This window comes from Nicotiana tabacum, chromosome 12, assembly GCF_000715075.1.
Source record: "Nicotiana tabacum cultivar K326 chromosome 12, ASM71507v2, whole genome shotgun sequence".
Classification (NCBI taxonomy): Eukaryota; Viridiplantae; Streptophyta; class Magnoliopsida; order Solanales; family Solanaceae; genus Nicotiana; species Nicotiana tabacum.
This window is the reverse complement of record NC_134091.1, coordinates 106,092,479-106,115,303: the sequence shown is the minus strand read 5'-3', so window position 1 is coordinate 106,115,303 and position 22,825 is coordinate 106,092,479. Positions and strand designations below refer to the sequence as shown.

Sequence of the window (22,825 nt, the reverse complement as noted above, 5' to 3'; positions counted from 1 at the left end):
TGCGGTCAAACTTACGCAGGTATGGTTACACCACAGCTTGTGCACTTTAGTCATTCTTTAAGCTTCAACTTGATCTGTTAACTATCCGAAAACCACCTCGAGGACCCCGAGACCTCAATTAAACCTATCAACAAGTCCTAAAATACAATAAAAACTTAGTCGAGCCTTCAAATCATATCAAACAATGCTAAAAACATGAATTGCGCATCAATTCAAGCCTAATGAACCTTAAAACTTCAAACTTCTACATCCGACGCCGAAACCTATCAAATCAAGTCCGATTGACCTCAAATTTTGTACACAAGTCACAATTGGCATTTCGGACCTACTCCAACTTCAGAAATCGAAATCCGACCGTGATATCAAAAAGTCCACTCTCGGTCAACTTTCCAACTTTCGCTATTTGACGCCGATATGACCTACGAACCTCCAAATCAATATCCGGACACGCTCCTAAGACCAAATTCATCATAAGAACCTACTGGAACCTTCAAATCCCGATTCCGAGGTCGTTTACTAAAAAGTCAAACCTTAGTAAATTCTCCCAACTTAAAGCTTCTGACATTAAAATTTTCTTTCCAAATCAACTCCAAACTTCTTGAAATTCGATTCCGACCACACGTACAAGTCATAATACCTTAAGTGAAGCTACTCAAGGTCTCAAACCGTTGAACGACTTACTAGATCTCAAAACGACCGGTCGGGTCGCTACACAAGGTAGCTTTCGTTACATTTATCGTAAGTAAACCTTCCTTGATCACGAATACCAACATAACCAAATGATATAAATCAAGTATGGATGTGTAGCTTGAAATATACATGCAATTTGATCCAAGCATGTCTATTTTCAACTGATCCAACTGAAAAACAAGTCAGAGTCAAAATAACATGAATACTTTATTTCTGCAGAAATAACCTCAAATATCCTTAAACTAAAATCATTACCTGTAACCTTAAACTGAAACCGAATTGTGTCCGTAAAGAACATTTAAGAGGTTACAAACTCCTACTAAAACTGGATATCCTTAAATGATATGAAACCCATATGAACAATATGCTCATGAAAACCTTGTGTGGTAGTCCCTTAGTAAGTGGATCTACAACCATAGAGTTTGTACCAATATTCTCTATAGATACCTAACCACTTTGAACTCTTTCTTTAAAAACCAGAAACTTTATGTCAATGTGCTTTGACTTTACCGAACTCCTGTTGTTATTGGAATACAAGACTGCTAGCTTATTGTCATAAAATAAGTTAAGTATCCTTTCATCTTTATCTATAGATTCGCAGCCAGTGACAAAATTCTGCAGACATATTCCACAATCAGATGCTACATAATATGTTATAAATTAACTGTCATGGTGAAAAGAGCTATGAGTGTTCGTTTAACACTCTTTCTTATGTATCTCATCAACCAAGTATGTCATATTATATCAACATCTAGTGAAGGTGATATCTAACTACCTGATTATCTTTAACTTTTTCGACTTCTTTTATGTGAGCATAAAATATTTATTCTCTGAAATTTCTTTTGAACCTTTAAGCTGCTTTCAAAAGATAAGTTTATAAATTGTTTAAATATCTGCCCAACATCCCTAAATTAAATGAGATATTCAAATGCATATAAAGCTGATCATACATCACACAATAAAAAAAATATACTTACTCCCACTAAACTTGTGGTATACACAATAATTAATAACATTTATCTCGAAATCAAATGAGACAATTACTTGATGAAATTAGTAATACTATTAATGAGACACTTTCTTAAGTTGATAGATGGTTTTATTTATTGAAATTTATTCTTGAGGTTGTAGAGTTTGTTCTTTGGGAACTACTTCTTGAAGGACGTGTTGAATGATAGTGTCGTTGATACGAATTTGCTTATTGAATAATGTCAAGTATAGAAAGTTGTTCCTGAGCATTGACAATAATAATTAAAGGAATATCAATATGTTCCTCTTCAAAGACAAAGTCCTTAACTCTCTCTCCCCCTGCAAACTCAACATCCTCAAAGAACCTCACATTATTGGAAAAAGTAGCCTTAGTAATGGGATAAAAATTCTAAAAAATTGAGGGGATAGAAAATATTATTGGACAGACGTCTCTTAATTCTCCTTTAAAGATATGACATGATCTCTCGTGCCAGAAAGAAACTGACTACTATATGGTTAATGTACCCTTATTACCAGTTATGTTAACATGCAAGGTTCATTGAACGAAGCAATCATATCAATTAAGTATAGATTATTATAACCTGATAAACAACCGGGATCAACCAATTTTGAATTATGAAAGAGACTAATTTTTTTCATTTCCAAATAAACAAAAATAACCAAACTTGTCTGATACAAAAATAGAAATAATTCCATCTAAAAACAGGTGCATCATAAGTCTCGTTCAAATTCAAATAAAATCGGTTCTTAACAATAATCTAGAATCTTTAATTGCTTCGGCTTCCACCGACTTTTCATCACCATCATTAGGTTTTCAATAGTTCAGGCAACCCTGCATAGATATAGTGATGTGAGTTATTATACCAGAATTTATCTACCATCTGTGTCTTGGTACCAAAGTCAAATTAACCTTAGACCAAACAAAATTAAGAGGTGTACTTTTCTTTTCACGCCATGCGTGATAGTTGGTACAATCCTTCTTCTTATGACCTGCAGCTTTACAAAAGAAACAACTACATGTAGTTGGTTCCTGATATTGTTTCTTTTGTGTTGCTGTATTCGCAACTTCCTTATTCTTTCTCTTATTGTCCTTCCTTTTGTCCTTAGGCACATCCGCTAAGTTAGCACTTTCTATCTTTTCCCGCTTCAGTCTATCCTCTTCCGGAACATAATGTGAAATGAGCTCATTTAGAGACCAAGTCTCTTTCTGATAATTATAGCTCACCTTAAACTGGCTAAACTGTGGTGGAAGAGATATCAAAACCAAATGCACTAGCAAGTCCTCAGAGATGTCCAACTTAAGTGCTTTCAACTTAGAAGCAAAATAAGACATTTGCATGATGTACTCCCTGATATTACCTTTGCCTTGATACCACATTGAAATCAGACTTGTCAAGAGTGTACAAATCTTAGACTTTTCACTCTTGACAAATACTTTTTCAATTTCAGCCATAAATTCTTTAGCCGTCTTAACCTTGTCGGACATAGTGCCATTGAATGTTCCTGGAATAGCTTTCTTAATGATCATCATACATATGCGATTTGATCTCTCCCACCTTTTCATCTCCCTCTTTTCATTAGAGGTACTCTTATCTGTAAGAGGTGCCGGAGAATCAACCCTTAACGCAAGGTCGTGATCCATGACTGCGAGAACTATGTTGAGATTCTCTTGCCATGACTTGAAGTTAGTGCCATTCAACATAGGAATAAAATTGATGTTGGCAGTTATATTTGCAGGAGTAATTTCAGCTGAATCAGAGAACAACAAACAATGAAATAAGCTCACATACTACTTAAAACCAAAATGAAAATAAATTTGAATAAAGGTAAACCCCATCTCAATGTACCGGTCACTCCATTAATACTTCATCTTTGGACAAGATATTAACTTGTAAGTGATATATTGGTGTAGTAATCAAACATTGACAGTAAAGAACATGTCGAATAGTAAATCTTCCTTTGGGCCGATTTATTATTCACACGTAAAATCAAATAATCATAATGTGTTTATTACCATAAGAATGCACATGCAATTCTATTAAACATTGAATTTCCTTTGGGCCGATCAATATTCACATAGGTTACACATACATAACCTTTTATATTTCAAAATAAATACATCTCCACAATAGAGGTCACTTTGGCAACATCAAGTTTCACTTTATTTATCTCAAAATATATACAACCTTTTCAATATTCAAATTTAAATTCTCCAAAAACAGTGATATATAAGTCTTAAGTTATGATAGGCCCCAAAATAAATTAACCACAAACAATAACTGCCGGTACTTAAAACTGATGAATATAAAAATTAATACGCCAAACTGAATTAAAAAATTACTCAACGAGCTATACTTTTCTAGAAATTAGTAAGCCGCAAAAGCGGCTCTAAAATCCCAAACCAAAAATAACTGAATGGTAGCTCTAAATTAAATTTCATAAACTGTAAGCTTAGCTTTTGACCTTAAAACATGAGTCTGCCAGCATAAAATTCATCAAAGCATAAAATTATAATAATTTCATAAACTCAAAATACCTTTTCTGGCAACACATGTAAAAGAGAGATTGAACTACCCAATTTCCTTATGCCGTAAAAATAATGGCGCTTCAAGAGTTCTATGACACAACTCAAACTTCTATTTCCTTTTCTTTCCATTTTTAAATTGTCCAGAGAAAAGGAAAGGACATCAAAACAAAAAATACCTAAATACAAGAATCGTTCTGTGCCGCAGAACAATATAGTATTACACATTTTTTTTCTCTTACGAAAGAAATTTAAAATATCAAATACATGAATAAAGGAGGTTAAAACTCCATTTCGTATAGCATATTCACGCCACCACCTTTTTAAAAAAAATATTAATTAATTAAGTAATAAGGAAGAAGAAGGATTCGTCTCAAACAAAATCTGAAGTTGCCGCAATACTGACGGCGTTTAGCAAGATCCAAAAGTGCAAAAGAGCAACAATCCGTAAATTTTCCTTTCTCTTTAATACTAGAGTCAGTAGTAGCATTCAAAACTTTCAACCCTTAGCCTTAATTCAATATTCATCAAAGTAAACCTTAAAGTGGCGCACAACAATCCTTTTGACAGAAAACTATTGTCGCAACAACGGCGACTTCACTGGCCACTTTTATTTATTTATTTATAAAAAAATATTCTTGAAAATTAATCTCAACAACTTAACATGATATAGGCTCTGATATCAATTGTTAGAACTAAATTACTTTAAAGATGAAGATTTTCATCTTTTACCCAAGACCTATCATGACAAATTATAAAAAAATAAAACTAGATGCGGAAGCGTACCTGAATCCATGAGTGCCACAAAGATAAGATTATTGGATATTTCGGTGTACAGCCTTCCAAACTTAAACGTAAGCCGTTCTGCTCTTTCCATAAATTATTGGATCTTTCGGTGTACAGTCTTTCAAACTAAGACATAAGCCGTTCTACTCTTTTGAGCGATAGGATGTTAGAAAAAAAAACCTACGTCATTTGGGGATCATAACCCTATTAATAGGTACACAAATTTATGTATTTCTAATTTAGTCCATCATCAAATTAGAAACTACATTCGGGTATCTACACATAAGACCATATACTTTACAAGGTATCTAGTAGACCCATTTAACTTTAACATCTTAACAGAACACTTTTAAGCTGGGTCAACCTTTTAACGATAGCAATCAACATACAATTATTCTTAATACCATATATATATATGTGCAAGTCCATAAGAAATTCTAACAAAAATATGTGTATGATTCTAATTCACTTGATTCCTCATCCAAATAACTGAACCATGAATCCACCCATACATCCTCATTAGCATACTTGTGCAGAACGTGCGTGTGCGTAGGATGATTAGATTTCAAGATTAGCAAATAGTATTCACACACAAAAAAAGAAATACGATCCATGTGTATTGGAGAAATCAAATATTTACTGCTTCATATAGATATATAAGTGTCTAAATCATAAGGGCAATAGATTTTTGAAGAGAACGAAACTAAACGGTGCAACTCTTCGGGAGCGAATAACAGTTGTCGCTTACTCTATTGTGAATTCTTCTATGGTTCTAGGATGATGGGATAGGAATGGCTTTGTCAGCTAGCAGCCTTAGATTGTTTTAAAGAAGCAGTATCATGCACGTCTAGAATAAATAACTAATTGTGGATTTGTTGTCTCAGAATTCGAACTTTCATTCAGATGAAGTAGGTTGGAACATCATAGTAAAGAAGTCTCGCATTCCGATTTCAGATCTTTCTCTTTCACATCAAAAATTACTTTACTTATCTTTTGAGTCTTGCATACTCATAGCGATATGATTGATTTTAAAGGAATGAAACTAAAAGGTGCAACCCTTTGAGAGCGAGCAATAACTGACGCGAATTCTTTCGATTGGTACGATTCCATTGTGTTGGGCTTTTTTGGATAAGTATAATATTTTAGTTATTTAGAAGGACATTTAGGTAATTTAACTTTTAGCTTTTGAGGTTCACACTTTTATAATAACTAGTCTTAACGTACACGCGTATCTCTCGTGTTAATAAAAATAGTTTTTTAAAAATAACATAAATAATATTCAAAAAACATGTTTATAGTATAATATAAAAATTAATAAAAATTTGCAAGCTCCAAAATAGTAAATATTAATCATATTAGGAGTTTGATCTAGTCTACTAGTTCTCCTACAATTTGTTCTCTTACTTGCTTTATTGTCGAAAAGTCGCAGGAGTAGCGTTTGATTGAAAAGTAAAAATATCGTTCAACTTTACTTGAGAACTTGGGTACGTACGTACATTGCATGTATATTTCATGTTACTTATTACAAAATTTGTGTTGAGATAGTTTATCAATAATTAAAAAATATTTACTCATTTGACGGTACTGCTAAAGTTATAGCCTTATTCTATTGATACCTTAGTAATCACATAGGCATCCGAACTCGATTATTATTAAGAATTCTTATAAAAATTTTGCTCGATTGTTATCTTATTTTACTTATGATTTTTTTCTAAAGTTCTATATTTGACTATGTTAGTCAAATACAAATATATATATATATATATATATATATATATATATATATATATATATATATATATATATATTGATCAACTTTTTTACAGTTTAAAATAATTTTACATTTAAAAAAGATTATCATATAATTATTTCTTAATATATATTTTTTTGAAACATTATTTCTTAATATTTAGACAATCAAGTGGATACAAAATTTGAGTATACTTCAAATTCTAAGTCCTTATTGTTCAAAGAAAAAAGAACGACCCAATGCTCTTTAAAGTCTAATTTCATGCCACCTCAGTATGAATTATCATTAATGTTCCCATTTTTTAAATAAAAAATTTGACTTGCGTGCACAATTTTTTACGTGCCCTCTTAAATATTAGCCTTAAAATTGTTGGATCAATTAGTTACTTTAGTTTCATTTAAAAAAACACACGTTAATTTGCCTTTTTTCTATGAAAAGTAACATATAAGAATTATAATTACTCAATATATATAGTTCAAATAAGAACAAGATTTAAGTAAGATAAAATTTCAATTGACTTTAAAGTCCTAAAGTTTAGGAATTTCTGTCTAGTTCAAATGGGAAAAGATTTAATAACCAAAATCTTAGAAATATTAAGTGAATAATTAAATGATTATTTTGTCTAGTATGGACTCTATTTTTAAAGGGTAAAAAAGACGAACGACATTTCGATAAGGGGCTTTCGTGCTTTTAATATAGTATATATAGACTAGTTTCTCGACACGTGCGTTGCACGTGTATACCGAGTCATATTGTATATGATTTTATAAAATAATTCAATATAATCAAAATAAAGATTTCAATAAATAATCATACACAAACGAATAAAGTGCAAGTTTCTATAAATGATTAATGTTGATCGTTGTATGATGACTTGTTTGTTATAGTCAAGATGATTGGATATCATCTAAATCTATGAAGATGAACAATTAAGTTTTAATTAGGTACGTGTGTTTTTCTTACTTATTTTGATTTTAATGTAATTTGCTTTCATCCGTTTCGATTAATTTCTTTCATGATTAAGACTCTTGTTGGTCGATATTAATATCTCTCTTGAAAGTGTAACATAAAATTGGCACATGTAGGTGGAGCTAGGATTTGAAGTTTATGGGTTTAGGATTCTACTTTTTTTAAGTTATTGGGTTTTAACTTAATAATTTGCGCAAATTCAATGAATTTCTTAAGACAAATATAAGGTTTGGATCAAACCTACTAGGTTCAACTGAACCCGTAGTCGAAGGGCTAGCTCCGCCCTGCATGTAAAGAAATATGTAAATCCCCAAGTAAGTTATTTAGAAATTTTAAATTCTTAGATAAGTACCTAGGGATTACGGATCGGTTTAATTATCAGAAGGTTAATTATCTTTATAGATAAAGTTAGTGCATTCACATGTTTCATTAGTTCTTCTAAACCTCCTATTTGTGTTACACAATTTCTTTCGTACGTCACCCAACCTTTTTACTCTATCTCTATTTTAGTGTCGTTTTTCTTGCAATTGAGTATATAGTTTAAAAATTGAAAGCACAACCTAGGGTCTAATAATCTCATCAACTTTTCATTATAGCAATCGTTGATTGCTCATATTTATAAAGGTCTTCATCGTATTAAGATATATCTGACATAGTTACCATATCAGTCTAAGAACATTTCACATTATAAAGTAAATGAACCAAAATATAATTTAGCATTTTCTTCGCCCTTCTTTGACTTCCTTTTTAGGATCTTTTGTTTGTGTCAAGCTTTTACGCGAAATTCGTTTAATACCGGTTATTCTACAAATAAACAAACAAACGTAAGATCACTTGATATAATACCAAAATATTGATAAAATATTAAAACTTACCTTGTGGCTTCTCCGATATAAGTTCATCATCACCAATCATGTGCGAACACTGAACATTTTGTATAGGATTAATTACTTTTGCTTTTTCTGCAAAAAAATTCTAATTAGAAATCATATTATTGTAGTTTCTCTCCACACACTTCGAGGATTTAAAATTATTTAAACCTCAACTGAGAAAATTGGTCATTGTTTGCCACCTTCTACAATAGAAACTTGACTCAGGAGAGCAACAAAAATCTCCTCAATCTCCCACCTAAAAGAGAGTAAAATAAAAACTTGATACATAAAAAGAGAAAATATCTTCTGATTGGAAACTTTCCTTGTGCAATAGGTATTAACCTATTGACTTAGCATCCTAACCCGTTAGACCCCACGAGTGGGTCTAACAACAACAGCCAAGTATAATCCCACTAGTGGCGAGTTGGTCTAACAACAACAGCCAAGTATAATCCCACTAGTGGGATCTAGGCCAAGTATAATCTCACTAATGGGATCTGAGAGGGTAGTGTGTACGCAGACCTTACCTCTACCCTGGGGTAGAGAGGCTGTTTCCGATAGACCCTCGGAAACCTCCCCTCCAAGAACTCCCCACCTTGCTCTTGGGGTGACTCGAACTCACAGCCTCTTGGTTGGAAGTGGAGGGTGCTTACCACTAGAGCAACTCACTCTTGTCTTCCGTTAGTCAGTTACCAAAAGTAAAAAATGACAAATATCGAACCCAGATATATCAGTCAGTTACCATAACATAACATTGGTATTCCATAGTTTGTATTTTTAATGCAAATAGTATAATTATTAAAAAATTAACAAAGCTAATATATATCTTATAAAAGTAACAATAATTGTATCAATGCTAATGGCAGTAACATTTTATCTACGTTTTTATTCATGAACTTTAAAGATAAAAAGGTTGAGAAAGTGATCACTACCGTTAACATAGAGTTAATATGCATGTTTAACTTTGGAGATATAAGAACGGATTGCAGGGCATTTGTATATCAAGGATTATACATATTGTTATGCATTTATACTTGTGGCATTTGTGTTAGAAGAAGAAGTTAGTTACGATTTTGAATGAACACAACTTTTAGTAAAAGACACATCACATAGTTTTCTTCTCTACCCGATCTATTTAATAAACATTAATTATTAGATAATATTTATATAATTAAAAGTAGGGTATTTAAGTTATTTAAAAGAATATTTTGGTTTTTGGGGTTCCTACAAATAACATTTACTTTTCCACACAAAAAAACTTCCACACATCATATATTGGTTGAATAAACTTTCACACAAAAAAACATTTAATTAAATACTTATTAAAAAGATATAACATTTTTAAAATGACACTTCAAATCAAATTAGTTTTATTCTTCTTAACAAATACTATTGTTAACAAATAGAGAATTATATATGTATATATTTATATTTAAGGATTTTTATATGTAGGGCATTTATGGTCAAAAGCATACCTGTTTAGTTCTCAAAACGAAAAGGAAGAACATTGTAGAAAAATATGGATAAAGGAGGAAATAGTGTAAAATGGAATGCATTAAGAGGTAACTAAAGATAATCATGTACATAAAGTATAATAGTGGTAAGCTATTTTGTTAGGACTCTTCGAAAATGTAATTGGGTGTGTGTCGGATCATCCAAAAGTAGTGTATTTTTTGGAGGATCCGATACGGGTACGACATCATTTTGGAGAGTTCACGCAACATAGGTGGTAAGTTATAATTAAAGATGTACTAATAGTATCATTTTTTTTTATGTACGTTGTCAATACATAGTACAAAAATCTTAGTTAAAATAGGATCGGAAGGAAAGAAAAGATTCCAAATGTAATTTTTCTAATCAAATTTTTGAAAAGAAAAATGAACCAAAATTTCAATTAAAGTAATTACCGAGTTTGATGACAATTGACGGAGACCCAATATTAAATAAGATTCAGGACTTGAGCGGTGTCACATGGGAAGAGAAGCAGAGTCGAGGGAGGTGGGTAGGACCAAGGCCGAGTCTTGTGCTACATAACATGCATGCCTAAGCCAACAGTAGCAATGGTTGAATACTATAGAAAATAGGAATGGTTACTCACATTAGTAATATATAAAATCTTAAGGGTTACACCCCTTCAAATATATTTAATATTTTTATTTATTTATTTAAACAAGTAAAGAATTTAGATTAATAAGAGGGGTAATTTGGTAATTCAACTTTTTAGTTATGAGCTTCCCACTTTTAATATAATACTAGTCAAGAGTACGCGCGTTGCGCGTATACCCCATATTAATGAGTATTAAACTTTAAAAATTAACATAAATATTATATTTAATAATGTGTTTGAAAGTATAAATTTCTAATAACAATAATAATAATTGGTGGTCTTATTTATCTAACTCAATAGGAAAAACTCAATGCACACATTTAAACTAAATTTCCTAATTTGATGAACTTCGTAATTTCTTAAGAACTAAAATTAATAGAAGGAAAAGATAAGGTGAGATAGAAAAATCAAGTACCATCCTTTAAAACTAAACTTCCTTAAAATTTTTATGATGAAGAATGTGAAATAGTATCAAAGAAATTCTACAATGATTATTTTTTATAAGACAAGGAGAATTATTTACCCGAATTAATGAAACTAATAAAATTCTGACCTGATGCAAGGACGACAGTATATAATATTTAATTCTTAAATAACACAATTTAAAAATCATGTAATATGTATAATACATTTAATTAAAAGTCGGATTTATTTTTTTTCCTACGAAATATGAGCAACTTGAGCTGACATAATAATTAGTAATCTAAATATAAAACATAGTGTAAACATTATCTTGAATTAATAAGATTTTTTGTTGGTATGATCAATTATAATGCCTAATCAATTTTCTATTACGCAATACATAACCCAAACGACCAACACAAAAATTATAAATATTTAAATTTTAAATTGATAATCGTACGAGAGAAATTGTTAACAAAAAATCACAACTGATAGCTTTTTAATTTGCAATTATGTGTGAAGAATACACCACCGTCTATTATTGCATAACTTCAAGAATATCTTGAAGGTTAGAAAATTTACCTTGAACCACAAGCAAGTTTACCTCCTTGTAAGTGACACTATTTAGTGACACTGTCAAAAAGTTTATGATGAAGAATATGAAATATTCTCTTCTTTTTATATATAATGTTCAAGACCTCCTTATTTTTACATGATTTTAGTTTTAAAGTTAGATTAAAGGAGTTGTAATTCTAGGACAATTTAGCTAGATAAAATAATCCTAAACATAACATTACATTAACTGATGTGATACTATATGTGTGAACCGACCTTTTTAATGAAAACAGGCTAAAGTTTTGTATTTCGACAATTATGATTTCTCACAAAACAACAATGTATTTTACCACAAACAAATACATGTGGTAAGTCTAATTTGAAATTAGATTAGGCACGTAGGACATTACACATTAAATCAAAAAGATGTAAGGGAAAAAATTTATATAAGGTAAATTAAATGAATTTGAAAGTCCTAAATATTGGAAATTTCTACATAGTTCAAATAAGGAAAGATTTAATAACCAAAATTTTAGTTGATTTTAATGTCCTACGTATTAGGAAGATAATTTAAATTATAATTATATCCAATGTAAAATCTATTTTTTAAGGGTAAAAAAGATGAACGATATTTCGTTAAGGGGTTTCGTACTTTTAATATAGTATAGATATAGATAAATATATAAATTATGATACGATGATTATATTTAAGTTGGCTGTTACTCTGAATTATTTAATGAGTCTCTCCACATTCTTATTTATAATGCATCCAACAACAATTGACAACTCTAATGACAAGTGATACCCCATAAAAATATTTGCAAGTGAATGCCAATAGTCTGCGACCTTTCGATGTCAAGTTAATTTTTTTTTTTGGGCACTTACAATATTTTCCTCAACCTTTCTTTTGTTGTTTTGTTAGGAAAAAATATTTAGTCAAAACTATTTTTGTTGGTATTAGTTTGAAAGATTCTTAAGAAGTTCTACGTTTTGTCTCTCCTTCAAAAGAGCAACGTGAGACTCTCACCTGTGCCAGATTAGATCACCTCAATCATTGTATACAATACTCTCTTTGATAGTTATATTGACTCCAAATTGGATTAGAAATAGATAAACGAAAATTATTTTTGAATATGGTTGTCTGACACAAGTAACACAACAGTACAAAAAAACCCTGAGCGACAAATTAATAACATCGTACCAACAAGCTAAACATAAAAAAAGGAAAAGAAAACGTCATAAATTCTAAAAAAAGAAGTGACAACATATCCTGATTATAGATCAAGATGTTCCACCAATCCATACATTCAAATGAAATGAAGACATAATTCATAAAAGAAAAGTGACAAGACTACAAGTGCATAGGCCACAAAATTAAAGAACATCATAGAGCAGAGAAACAAAGTAGTGCAAAGCAGAAACAACTGCACCCGACAGCTTTCATAAACCAGCACCCCATAAAAAACCTGCAACGACAAACAGTAGCTGCAAGCCTGCAATAGGAAAAAAAGAAAAGAAAAAAGAAGAGCACATAAGGTCATAAAAAGGAAAAAAGAAAGAAAGAATGAACGGCGGAATGATAAGATTCCTTACAATCAATCGTTTAAAAACGGAGTTCATTCTCTTAAGGAAATGGTTCTAATACAAACATCTACACGCCAGACAAGCTTCCCCTCCCCTGATATGATATCCAAAATTACAAATATGATTCGGTTGTCTTCCTGGCCACACATTTTCAGTTACTCTCGCCATAATCTCACGTTCAAGTTTGTGCGATTAAAACGAAAACTATACTGGAAGTGCAATGAAATTTTATTTAGAAAAAGTTTATGAGGACAGTCATAGAAATGCCAGTAATTGCTTAAGATTGTACCTGTAGTTTGACTACGAATGAATTGAAGGATGAAGGCTTGCAGCCTCATTATTCCAATGCTAAATAAGAACTCTGCAATCACATCTATATCCATATTCAACTATTGTGTCTCTGATATCCCTGGCTGAGTTGGCAACAGATTCACTGCATGAATTTACTTCAATGTATTGCAATTTTTCCAAGTCCTCGAAACAAGAAGGGATTTCTTCGAGATGCAAACACCTAACCAAAACCAATCGCTCCAGGCAACAAAAGGCTTCATCAGACACACTCCATTCCGAGAGTTTGAGATTTTCAAGTTTCAAGATTTTGAGCTTACGGAACTCATTAGCAATCACTTCCCATTCATCCATTTCAAAGGCAACTTCTTGAAGTTGAAGTACTTCAAGAGTGAGAAGGTTGGCAATAGTTGAAATTTCAGCATGTGGCAAAGGAAATTTGCATAATGTCAGTTTCTTGAGATTTAGGGGAAAGTTCAATCTTGAAGGACCGATATCTGGAATATTGATGAAGACCACTTTTAGCGATTCAAGTCGAGGTATAGACTCCAACACAGGGAATCTTTCATTCTTTTCCAAACTCCATTAATCGGCAAAGATGCATTTTAACTTTCGAAGATTGGGTGTTCTGCTCACAATCCTCTCCATATCTTCCGCCCTAGAAACATATGGTGAGGAAAGTGTTGTCAAATTGCCGAGTTTTGAGGGGCACCGATCAAGGGATTCTTGAGTGCTATGCAAATCAAACGAAGCCCTGTCGCCAATGCTTACATGTCTCAGCTTAGTCAACTTCCAAAAAGTATCTGGTATGTGTACCGCTGTATCTCCAGTTCTTTTGACTATGACAGTCTGAAGATTCGAAAGATTTCCTATGGATGATGGGATAGAATCCTCAGTAGTTTGGACAGCAAGGTACCGTAGATGATTAAGTTCAGTGGGAAAAGATTCCACAACAACGAACTCCAAGTCCAACACCCTAAGAAACTTGAAGCTGCCAAATATGTATGATGCATTTTTCATGACAGAAAATGTATTGTCACTGACCTCCCTGAATAATACTGAACGAGCGTGCGAGCATGATGGCCTCCACCCAGCAAGATCATCCTGATTAGAACAAAACGACAATCGCCGATGCATGGGTTTTCCAGAATAGAAATGTGGAGGGACGGAATCGTAATCCCTGGTAATGGAGAATTAAGCAGGATTAAGAACAAGAGAAAAATTATGTATCTATCAATACTAAGTGAATTATAGAACGAGGTAAATGCTTTTCTAGCTACAACAGGAAAAAATTCTACAATTTATCAGTACTTAGTGAATTATAAAAAGATGTAAATACCTTTTTAGCCACAGCAGAAAATTATCTTCCTTAGCTTTTTCCTTGCAGAACTCGAGCAACAGATCGTGCACACGGCATGCTTTGATCTTCCCATTTGATCTTTTTTTAGTTTCCATGATGAGGTTTCTTCCAAGTAGATCCTCTAGGTAATCTTCTGCAATATCCTCCAAATACTTCTCCTTCTCGTTTTCTATGAATCCCTCGGCGATCCATAGATTTATTAATTTTGAGACCACAATCTCCCTGTCTTCTAAAAATGCCCCAAAATACAAGAAGCATGGCTTCAATTTATAAGGTAAATCAAAGTAACTTAATTTGATTAAAATCTTTGAGTTACCCTGGATTCTTTCACCTAAATTTAATTCCATTTGCTTCCAGCATTGTTCTGTCTTATCCATCCTTGCGAGAAGACCAGCCACTAATACAACAGAAATAGGTAGCCCTTCGCACTTTTTGGCAATTTCTTGGCCAACTTGCCTTAGCCCTTCGGGACTTTCTGTCCCAAACACCTTTTTTTGTAGTAACAGCCAACTTTCATCATTATTAAACAAACGCAAATTAAGGGGATCAGTAACGCATTTAGCGTAATTAGCAACTTTCTGGTGTCTGGTGGTCAGAATGATTCTACTACCATTTTTATCATCAGGAAAGCATAGTTTTAAATCATCCCATGCATTGTTTTCCCACACATCATCAACGATTAAAAGGTATCTTCCCTTTTTCAACAGAACTTTCCTTAGTCTAGAAGCTAAATCGTTGTCATCTAATTTACTAAGATCAGTAATCTCATCATTAGAATCACTCAAAAGGGAAAGCAGCAAGTCTCTACGAGTGTATACCTGGGAAACACGACATTCTGCTCGAAAACTGAAATGAAACTTAGTTGACCTATCATTAATAAAACTTCGAGCAAGGGTCGTTTTACCGGTTCCAGGCATACCGACAATGGAAACAACATCTAGCTGTGGTGATCCTCCTAGTAGTAGACCTACTATAGTTTCCCTCACATCGTTAAAACCCACCAATTCTTCGTTGGCAGCAGGGGAAGCAATTTCACTCATTCTCATTTCTGAGGATTTGAGCAACTCTTTGTTAATAAGCTTGATCTCCCATAATATTTCTGAAAGCCATACTGTAAGATAAGTAAGAGGAATATCTCCTACTACAAAAGAGTCAACTATGTACTCGACCTCATATGCCTTATCAGTAATTCTTTTAGCAAGATTTTGAAGCTCGTCATGTTTATTATTGCCTTTTTCTGCTATGCCGTTGAGGAAAGGTTGGAAAAGTTGAAGCTCCTCAAGAACCACATCAAGTTGGTTCTTCACAGAAGCAAGCGAATCAGAATGGCTACAAAGAAGCTCCTTCAAGCTGTCCAGAAGGAATACAAAAATGCCCAACACATCATTCTTAGGCAAATGGGACTGTACCCCCTCTCGGATGTCGAGGTAAATTTGCTTCTTGACAAGCTGAATCTTGTCAGCCAAAAGAAGGAGGTCTTGGTCTCGATCTTCTTTACTCTTGGTGCTATCATATAACGAGTAAACAATAACTCCAGTATCAATGACCAATGTCTCAACTCGTCTGAAAAAACGGACCCTCATCTTATCCTGAATGTTGATTGTCAACGCCAGCTCATCAAGAATATTTCTCAATGTGCTAAGCAGCTCAAGGAGGGTTTCTGTTTGAACCTTATTCAAGGTACAAAGCGCTCTTAACTCGTCTGATATGTGTAGAAGAGTGTTGATGAATCCAGCAGCCGGTTCAATTGAGGACATAGGAGGAGTGTTTGACGACCTCAAATCTCTCAGGACGTCAGTATAGATGTTGCGGACCTGTGGCTCAATAGGCTTGATCCGCTTTTGCAGCATACCAGAAAGCAAATCAGTGAATTCTAGAGAAACAGATTTTCCGTCGTTGAGGTTAGGCATATACAAGAAGAAGATAATTGCTACGAGGGTAACCACATGTTCAGCATGACGCAAGAAAGTTTGCCGGCAGCTTTGGAGTTCTGCACTGCATATTTTCCCCACAAAGACAACAAAGTTCTTGAGTGCTCTCAACTCCTTTTCGACCACTTCCATTTGATCATTGACTTCAGAATACATGCTGAATAACTCAGCACGCAAGGCTGGTGGTTCACCAAAGCAAACAATCAGCAAATCCTTAAGATTATGAACAATGTTTTCTGTGAATTCCACCAAGAGTTCGTGGGACAGAGGACTGGAGCTTGAAATTTCTAGATTTGAAATATCAGCTCTGCTACTCTGCTTGTAATGCTGAATCTTCGCAAGCACATTAGAGCAGTTAGCATCAAAATTATGAGGCTCTTTTCCATCCAAGATGATGTAGTAATCAGATAGGAATTGAGCTCCTGCATCATCCATGAAACTTCTGATGTCCATTTGCAGCGGGTCAGGCTTCATGCGCAGAAATATACCCAGAAACCATAGCTCTGTCTTAACAGCCCTTGTTCTATTTTTTTCACAACCCGTCCAGTCATGCTCATTCTCAATCCGCTGCAGAATGCTTACCGGATCACGAACATCAATGGGATCGGGTGACATATTTCTCCAAGATCGTGTCTGAGCTGGAAATCATAAGGAGAAAAAGGAACTTTAGCTTCAGAACTTGAATAAACCACTGAAAGAAAATTCACAAAGTTGCATACTGCCAATGTACAAAAACAAAAGCGAAAAATAAACATAAAAAGGTGGGGATCATATATGGGGAAAATTGCACCTACAAGAAATCTGTTGATTTCTGCAAGTTCTTCTTCCCTTACTAACACTCTCTTTCACAGGTACATATCCAAAGTTGCGGCGACCTTTCTTATGATCGGTTTTCAAGCCATACAAGTATTACACAGTCATTGGTTAGCTTAAAGAAGATCTTTCACTGTGTCTTGTTCTGGAAGTTCTTACATACAGCTAAAAAGTTGATCGATGACATGCTTAAAGTCATTCAAGCTATCATTTTATCGAAATAGATATGTTTTGTTGTCCTTTTTCATTCATGTTGACTTCTCAACATTGAACTAAATTTTAGTGAAAGATATGTTTGCGTGGATTTCTGTAATATACCAGTACATAAACTCTATAGGATTTGACGTTTATATAATTTATTTTTAATATTATTGCACAAATATTTCATCCTTAAACTGGTCTTGAACAAATCTTTATTTAATTAACCTTTAACTCAAATGTTAAAAAAGGGAGAATTGGATAGAAGGTCGGATACACTAAGAGATATCTGGTTCTTAGGAATGAGTCTTAGTTTCATTTAACAAGTCCAAGCTATTTTGACAACACAGTTACGCTACCAATAGCATTGCAAATTTCTTGAACAATATTTTATTAGGTATCATTGTGTATCGTCGTTCTTAAGTCCTTTTTCTGATTTACAACAACAACAACAATAACATACCCAGTATTATCTCACACAGTGGGATCTGGGGAGGGTAGTGTGTACGCAAGCCTTACCCCTACCTTGTGAGGATAGAGAGGCAATTTCCAATAAACCTTCAGCTCAGGAGCAGTCCTTTTTTTTTCTTATTACAATGAATTCATTTCTTCTCTTAAATCAGAAAGTCCTTTTCCTGATTTAAGAGAAGAAATGAATTCATTGAAAAAACATGAATTCATAATGCCAGGGCGGGCGCAAATGGGTGGAAGCGGTGTCATCCGACTACTTTGCCGGGAAAAATACTAAATGTTTAGATTAATATTCGGCAAAAATGAAGCAATATATAGTAATGACACCACTTCTTGGCAAAGAGTATTTGTTGATTCACTGGTCAAGCACATACTTGGGTTTGTAAAGGTCCTAGGTTCGAGGTTGGACATTCTATTTTTTTTAACTTCTTTGAGGACATGTATGATGGGGCTAAGACCCGGGTTAGGACAGTAGGAGGCGACTCTGAGCATTTTCCGGTTGTAATGGGGTTACACCAAGGTTCTGCGCTCAGTCCGTTCTTATTCGCTCTGGTGATGGACGCGTTAACAAACCATATTCAAGGGGATGTGCCATGGTGCATGCTATTCGCCGATGACATAGTTCTGATTGATGAGTCGCGAGTCGGTGTTAACGAGAGGCTGGAGGTTTGGAGACAGACACTTGAGTCTAAGGGTTTCAAGCTGAGCAGGACGAAGACGGAGTACCTGGAGTGTAAGTTTAGCGCTGAGCCAGAGGAAGTGGGCGTGGATGTGAGGCTTGATTCGCAGGTCATCCCGAGTAGAGGCAGTTTCAAGTACCTTGGTTCGGTTATCCAGGGGGGAGGGGAGATCGACGAGAATGTCACACACCGTATTGGGATAGGATGGATGAAGTGGAGGTTAGCATCTGGAGTCTTGTGTGACAAGAGAGTGCCACCGATAATCAAAGGTAAGTTTTATAAAGCGGTGGTTAGACCGGCCATGATGTATGGGGTTGAGTGTTGGCCCGTTAAGAACTCACATATCCAGAAGATGAAAGTAGCAGAAATGAGGATGTTGCGGTGGATGTGCGGGCACACTAGGATAGATAAGATTAGGAATGATGATATTCGGGAGAAGGTGCATGTGGCTCCCATTGATGACAAGATGCGGGAAGCGAGGCTTAGATGGTTCGGACATGTTCAGAGGAGAAGCCCAGATGCTCCGGTACGGAGGTGTGAGCAGCTGGTTGTGGAGGGCACGAGAAGAGGTAGAGGGCGGCCTAAGAAGTATTGGGGAGAGGTGATCAGGCAGGATATGGCGAGGCTCCAGATTTCTGAGAACATGACACTTGATAGGAAGATGTGGAGGTCGAGTATTAGGGTTGTAGGTTAGGAGGTAGTTGAGTCGTGCCTTACTTCGTACCATTGTGGGACTAGCCATTTAGGGGTTTTGTCTAAGATAGCTAGTGGCAATGTTGTGGCTTACTATTTCGCTTTTTAGTGTATGTCCTATTTACTAGCTATCGCTTTTGCTTTGCATCTTTCCTCTAGATTTCGCGGTGTTCCTATTTTTTTTATGATTGTTGTGGCGATACTAATATTTACTAATATTGTCTCCCTTAGCTTTGCATCTTTCTTCTGGATTTCATGGTGTTCCTATTTATCCTATGAGTGTTGTTGTGATACTAATATTGTCTCCCTTTTTGTCCTTTTGTCTTTGTTTTTTTTTTAGCCGAGGGTCTTTCGGAAACAGCCTCTCTACTCCTTCGGGGTAGGGGTAAGGTCTGCGTACACACTACCCTCCCCAGACCCCATTAATGAAATTTTACTGGGTTGTTGTTGTTGTTGTTGTTGTTGTTCTTTGAGCGAGCATTTTTGTTAAAAATTTCAGGCTAAGGAAAATTGAACCTAAACCGCCCTTTGCAATAATATTCAACTAAGCCATTGGGTCAAGGCATTCAGCTAGTAGGAAAGTGATATTAAATAATATTTATTTATTTTAATATAAATACGACACCGCTTACAAAAAGTCATGTGTACGCCCCTAAATAACACTAAGCAAGAACTATTGGTAAGGGAAACAAAGAAGATACTCTAGGTTCGAAGGACATAAAAACTGAAGAATTTGTTCAATCTATCAACTGCATATGTGGATCTAGGATTCAAACTTAATAGGAGTTGACTTTTAAGTTCTTAGCACCGATTTATTGTACTTTTGAAATTATGATTCAAATATAATATTTGTTAAAATTCAAGTAATTTTTACCTATATATCTATGTTTCACATATGCTTGGTTGCGATGAACATGTTGAACATAAGGATAAAATAAACATAATACCATTGCGAACCGATAATGTATAAAAGGAAAGAAAAACTAACATAATAACTACTAGTCCCCGTTTTAATTTTTGTGAACCTATTTAACTAGGCAAAGAGTTTAAGAAAAAAAAAAATTTAAACTTATAGTGTAAAATGAGACACATATATTTTGTATGGTTATAAATTATTATTTAAAAGTAAATTATTTCATAATATGACAACAACAACAACCAAGTATAATCCCACTAGTGGGTCTGGGGAGGGTAGTGTGTACGCAGACCTTACCCCTACCCTGGGTAGAGAGGCTGTTTCCAATAGACCCTCGACATCCTTACCTCCAAGAACTCCCCACCTTGCTCTTGGGGTGATTCGAACTCACAATCTCTTGGTTGTAAGTGGAGGGTGCTTACCATCAGACCAACTCACCCATATTTCATAATATGAAATGAATAATTTTTTTTGGTACTAAATAAAAAAAAATAGGTTCATATAAATTAAGATGGAGGGAGTTTAACATTAAGTTGAAACCAGAATATAATCCAAACAATGAATAGTTCCACGTCTTAGTTCTTACAAAGTAAAAAGGCATGACCTTCTTTGACGTGCAGAAGAAATATGAGTTGTAAATGAAAATACGAATTTCTTTATGCTAATATAATTCTCACCTGAATTTCTCAATTTAGACCAGCTTCGACGTTTATTTTAGTGATCTTTCTAAGCTTTAAAAGCTTGCCGTCATGAGTATAGAACAGGGAGACCTGAGAAAGAAGGATGATTGTATCCACATACATATAGAACTTTGAGAAGTGAGAAAGTCAGACTTGCAGAAGTTAGACAAGTGGAATAGACATTCACCGATATATAGAACTGTGAGATGTGAGAAAAAAAAAAAAAGGGAAGAAAGCTTTCACCCAAATCTATTTGATGTTGATTCATAGGTCCTTTTAATTTAGAATAATTTACAAAAACCTCCCGTTAAGTGTGGTTTCATACTATTAACCTCCTTTACGGTTTGTGATATTACGGCTCTCTCTCATATGTTAATTTATTTGTAATAATTGTTTCAAAATATTTATTATTGATGTACAATAATTAGAATTTGACTGGTTTGCCCTTTCTAATATTATTACACTTTTTTATTAGTAATTAATTTTTAGCAATATACTTTATTGAGAAATATTTTTGCAGCCTTAAAATCAATCAGATCTGCTCATCACCTAGGTTGCTTACGACCTTTGCACACCAATCCCTCCCTTTCTTGGACATTGCAGGTGCCGGAGCCGGAGATGGTTGATTAATTCCGGTCAGCGGCGATGACTCAGTTTCTGATTTGGCCTGAACTCAAATACCCACGTGCAAAAAGTAGATTTTCTGACCAAATTTCGAACTCGTTAAGAGAATCAGGGGAAGTTGAGTTGCTAGAAGTGGAAGAAGCCGAAACTAATTCCATTGCTGACTTCCTGAGCCCATTCATCATATGAGTCAAATAATGATAAAAGGTGGCATTCAGTTAAAAGAGAATCAGTGGCGTGATACGCACCAGCTTACATTTTATGGAGATTGTGAAATAATTTGTTTTTTTTTCTTTTTTCCTTCTTTTTTCTTTTGTTTTTGATGTTTAGTAAATTTTTAACATTTTGTCTAAGACACTTATAGGCCTAACCCACTCACTAAACAAGTCATTCATAAAATATTAACGAAAATAATAAGAATACTGAAATAAATGAGTTTAAAAGTCAAATAAGCATAGATAAATACCAAAACAATACAATAATTCCAGAAACTGGTAACATTGAGTCATGAGCTCTAAGATAAGAATATAAATCTGTTAATATAATACACTGTTCGAAACAATAACATTAATGATAGGATATAAGGAGACCCCAGAGACTGCAATCAGGGTGCAGCTCTACCTCCAGTCTTCGCAGCAACCGCTACAACTCTTAATGCTCTGCTGAGTCCAACTCCTAGATCTGCACAATTAAGTGAAGAGCATAGTATGACTGCAATCGACCCCATATACTCAGTAAGTATCATGACTACTGAGTTCCGTAACAACAAACCGAATCTGATACCATCAAAGTCAACTCCCGGACAAACTTATGAATTTTCCAAATCTTCAAATTGCCAACTTTCAGCAAATAGAGCCAAAATATTCTAGGAACCTCCAAATTCAAAGTCGGACATACGCCTAAATCAAAAATCATCATACTAATAAGTGGTGATTTTAGCAC

At 34.1% G+C, this 22,825-nt stretch overlaps 1 protein-coding gene across 2 annotated transcripts; it reads right to left on the bottom strand.

The window, feature by feature from the left end:
• Positions 1–12,888: 12,888 nt before the first annotated feature.
• On the bottom strand, positions 12,889–21,582 carry LOC107818143 (putative late blight resistance protein homolog R1C-3). 2 transcript variants are annotated; one of them, XM_016644088.2, is made up of 4 exons: positions 21,257–21,576; positions 14,857–17,446; positions 13,519–14,697; positions 12,889–13,138 (listed from the first exon to the last, which is right to left on the bottom strand). In XM_016644088.2, the coding sequence occupies exons 2-3, from the start codon at positions 17,421–17,423 to the stop codon at positions 14,103–14,105; spliced, it is 3,162 nt and encodes a 1,053-aa protein (XP_016499574.1). In that variant the 5' UTR covers positions 17,424–17,446; positions 21,257–21,576; the 3' UTR covers positions 12,889–13,138; positions 13,519–14,102. The 2 variants fall into 2 exon arrangements, with proteins under 2 accessions (XP_016499574.1, XP_075082889.1); XM_075226788.1 differs by lacking the exon at positions 12,889–13,138 and having other exon boundaries at positions 14,222–14,386; positions 14,562–14,697; positions 21,257–21,582.
• Between the last annotated feature and the right edge of the window lie 1,243 nt (positions 21,583–22,825).

Bases quoted from the DNA above. Each gene is read 5' to 3' on its own strand.
- LOC107818143 (XM_016644088.2), bottom strand. From the start codon at position 17,423: ATGTCACCCGATCCCATTGATGTTCGTGATCCGGTAAGCATTCTGCAG. The intron at 14,698-14,856 runs GTATTTACATCT...CTCCATTACCAG, and splicing joins TTTCTGCTGTGGCTAAAAAG to GGATTACGATTCCGTCCCTC.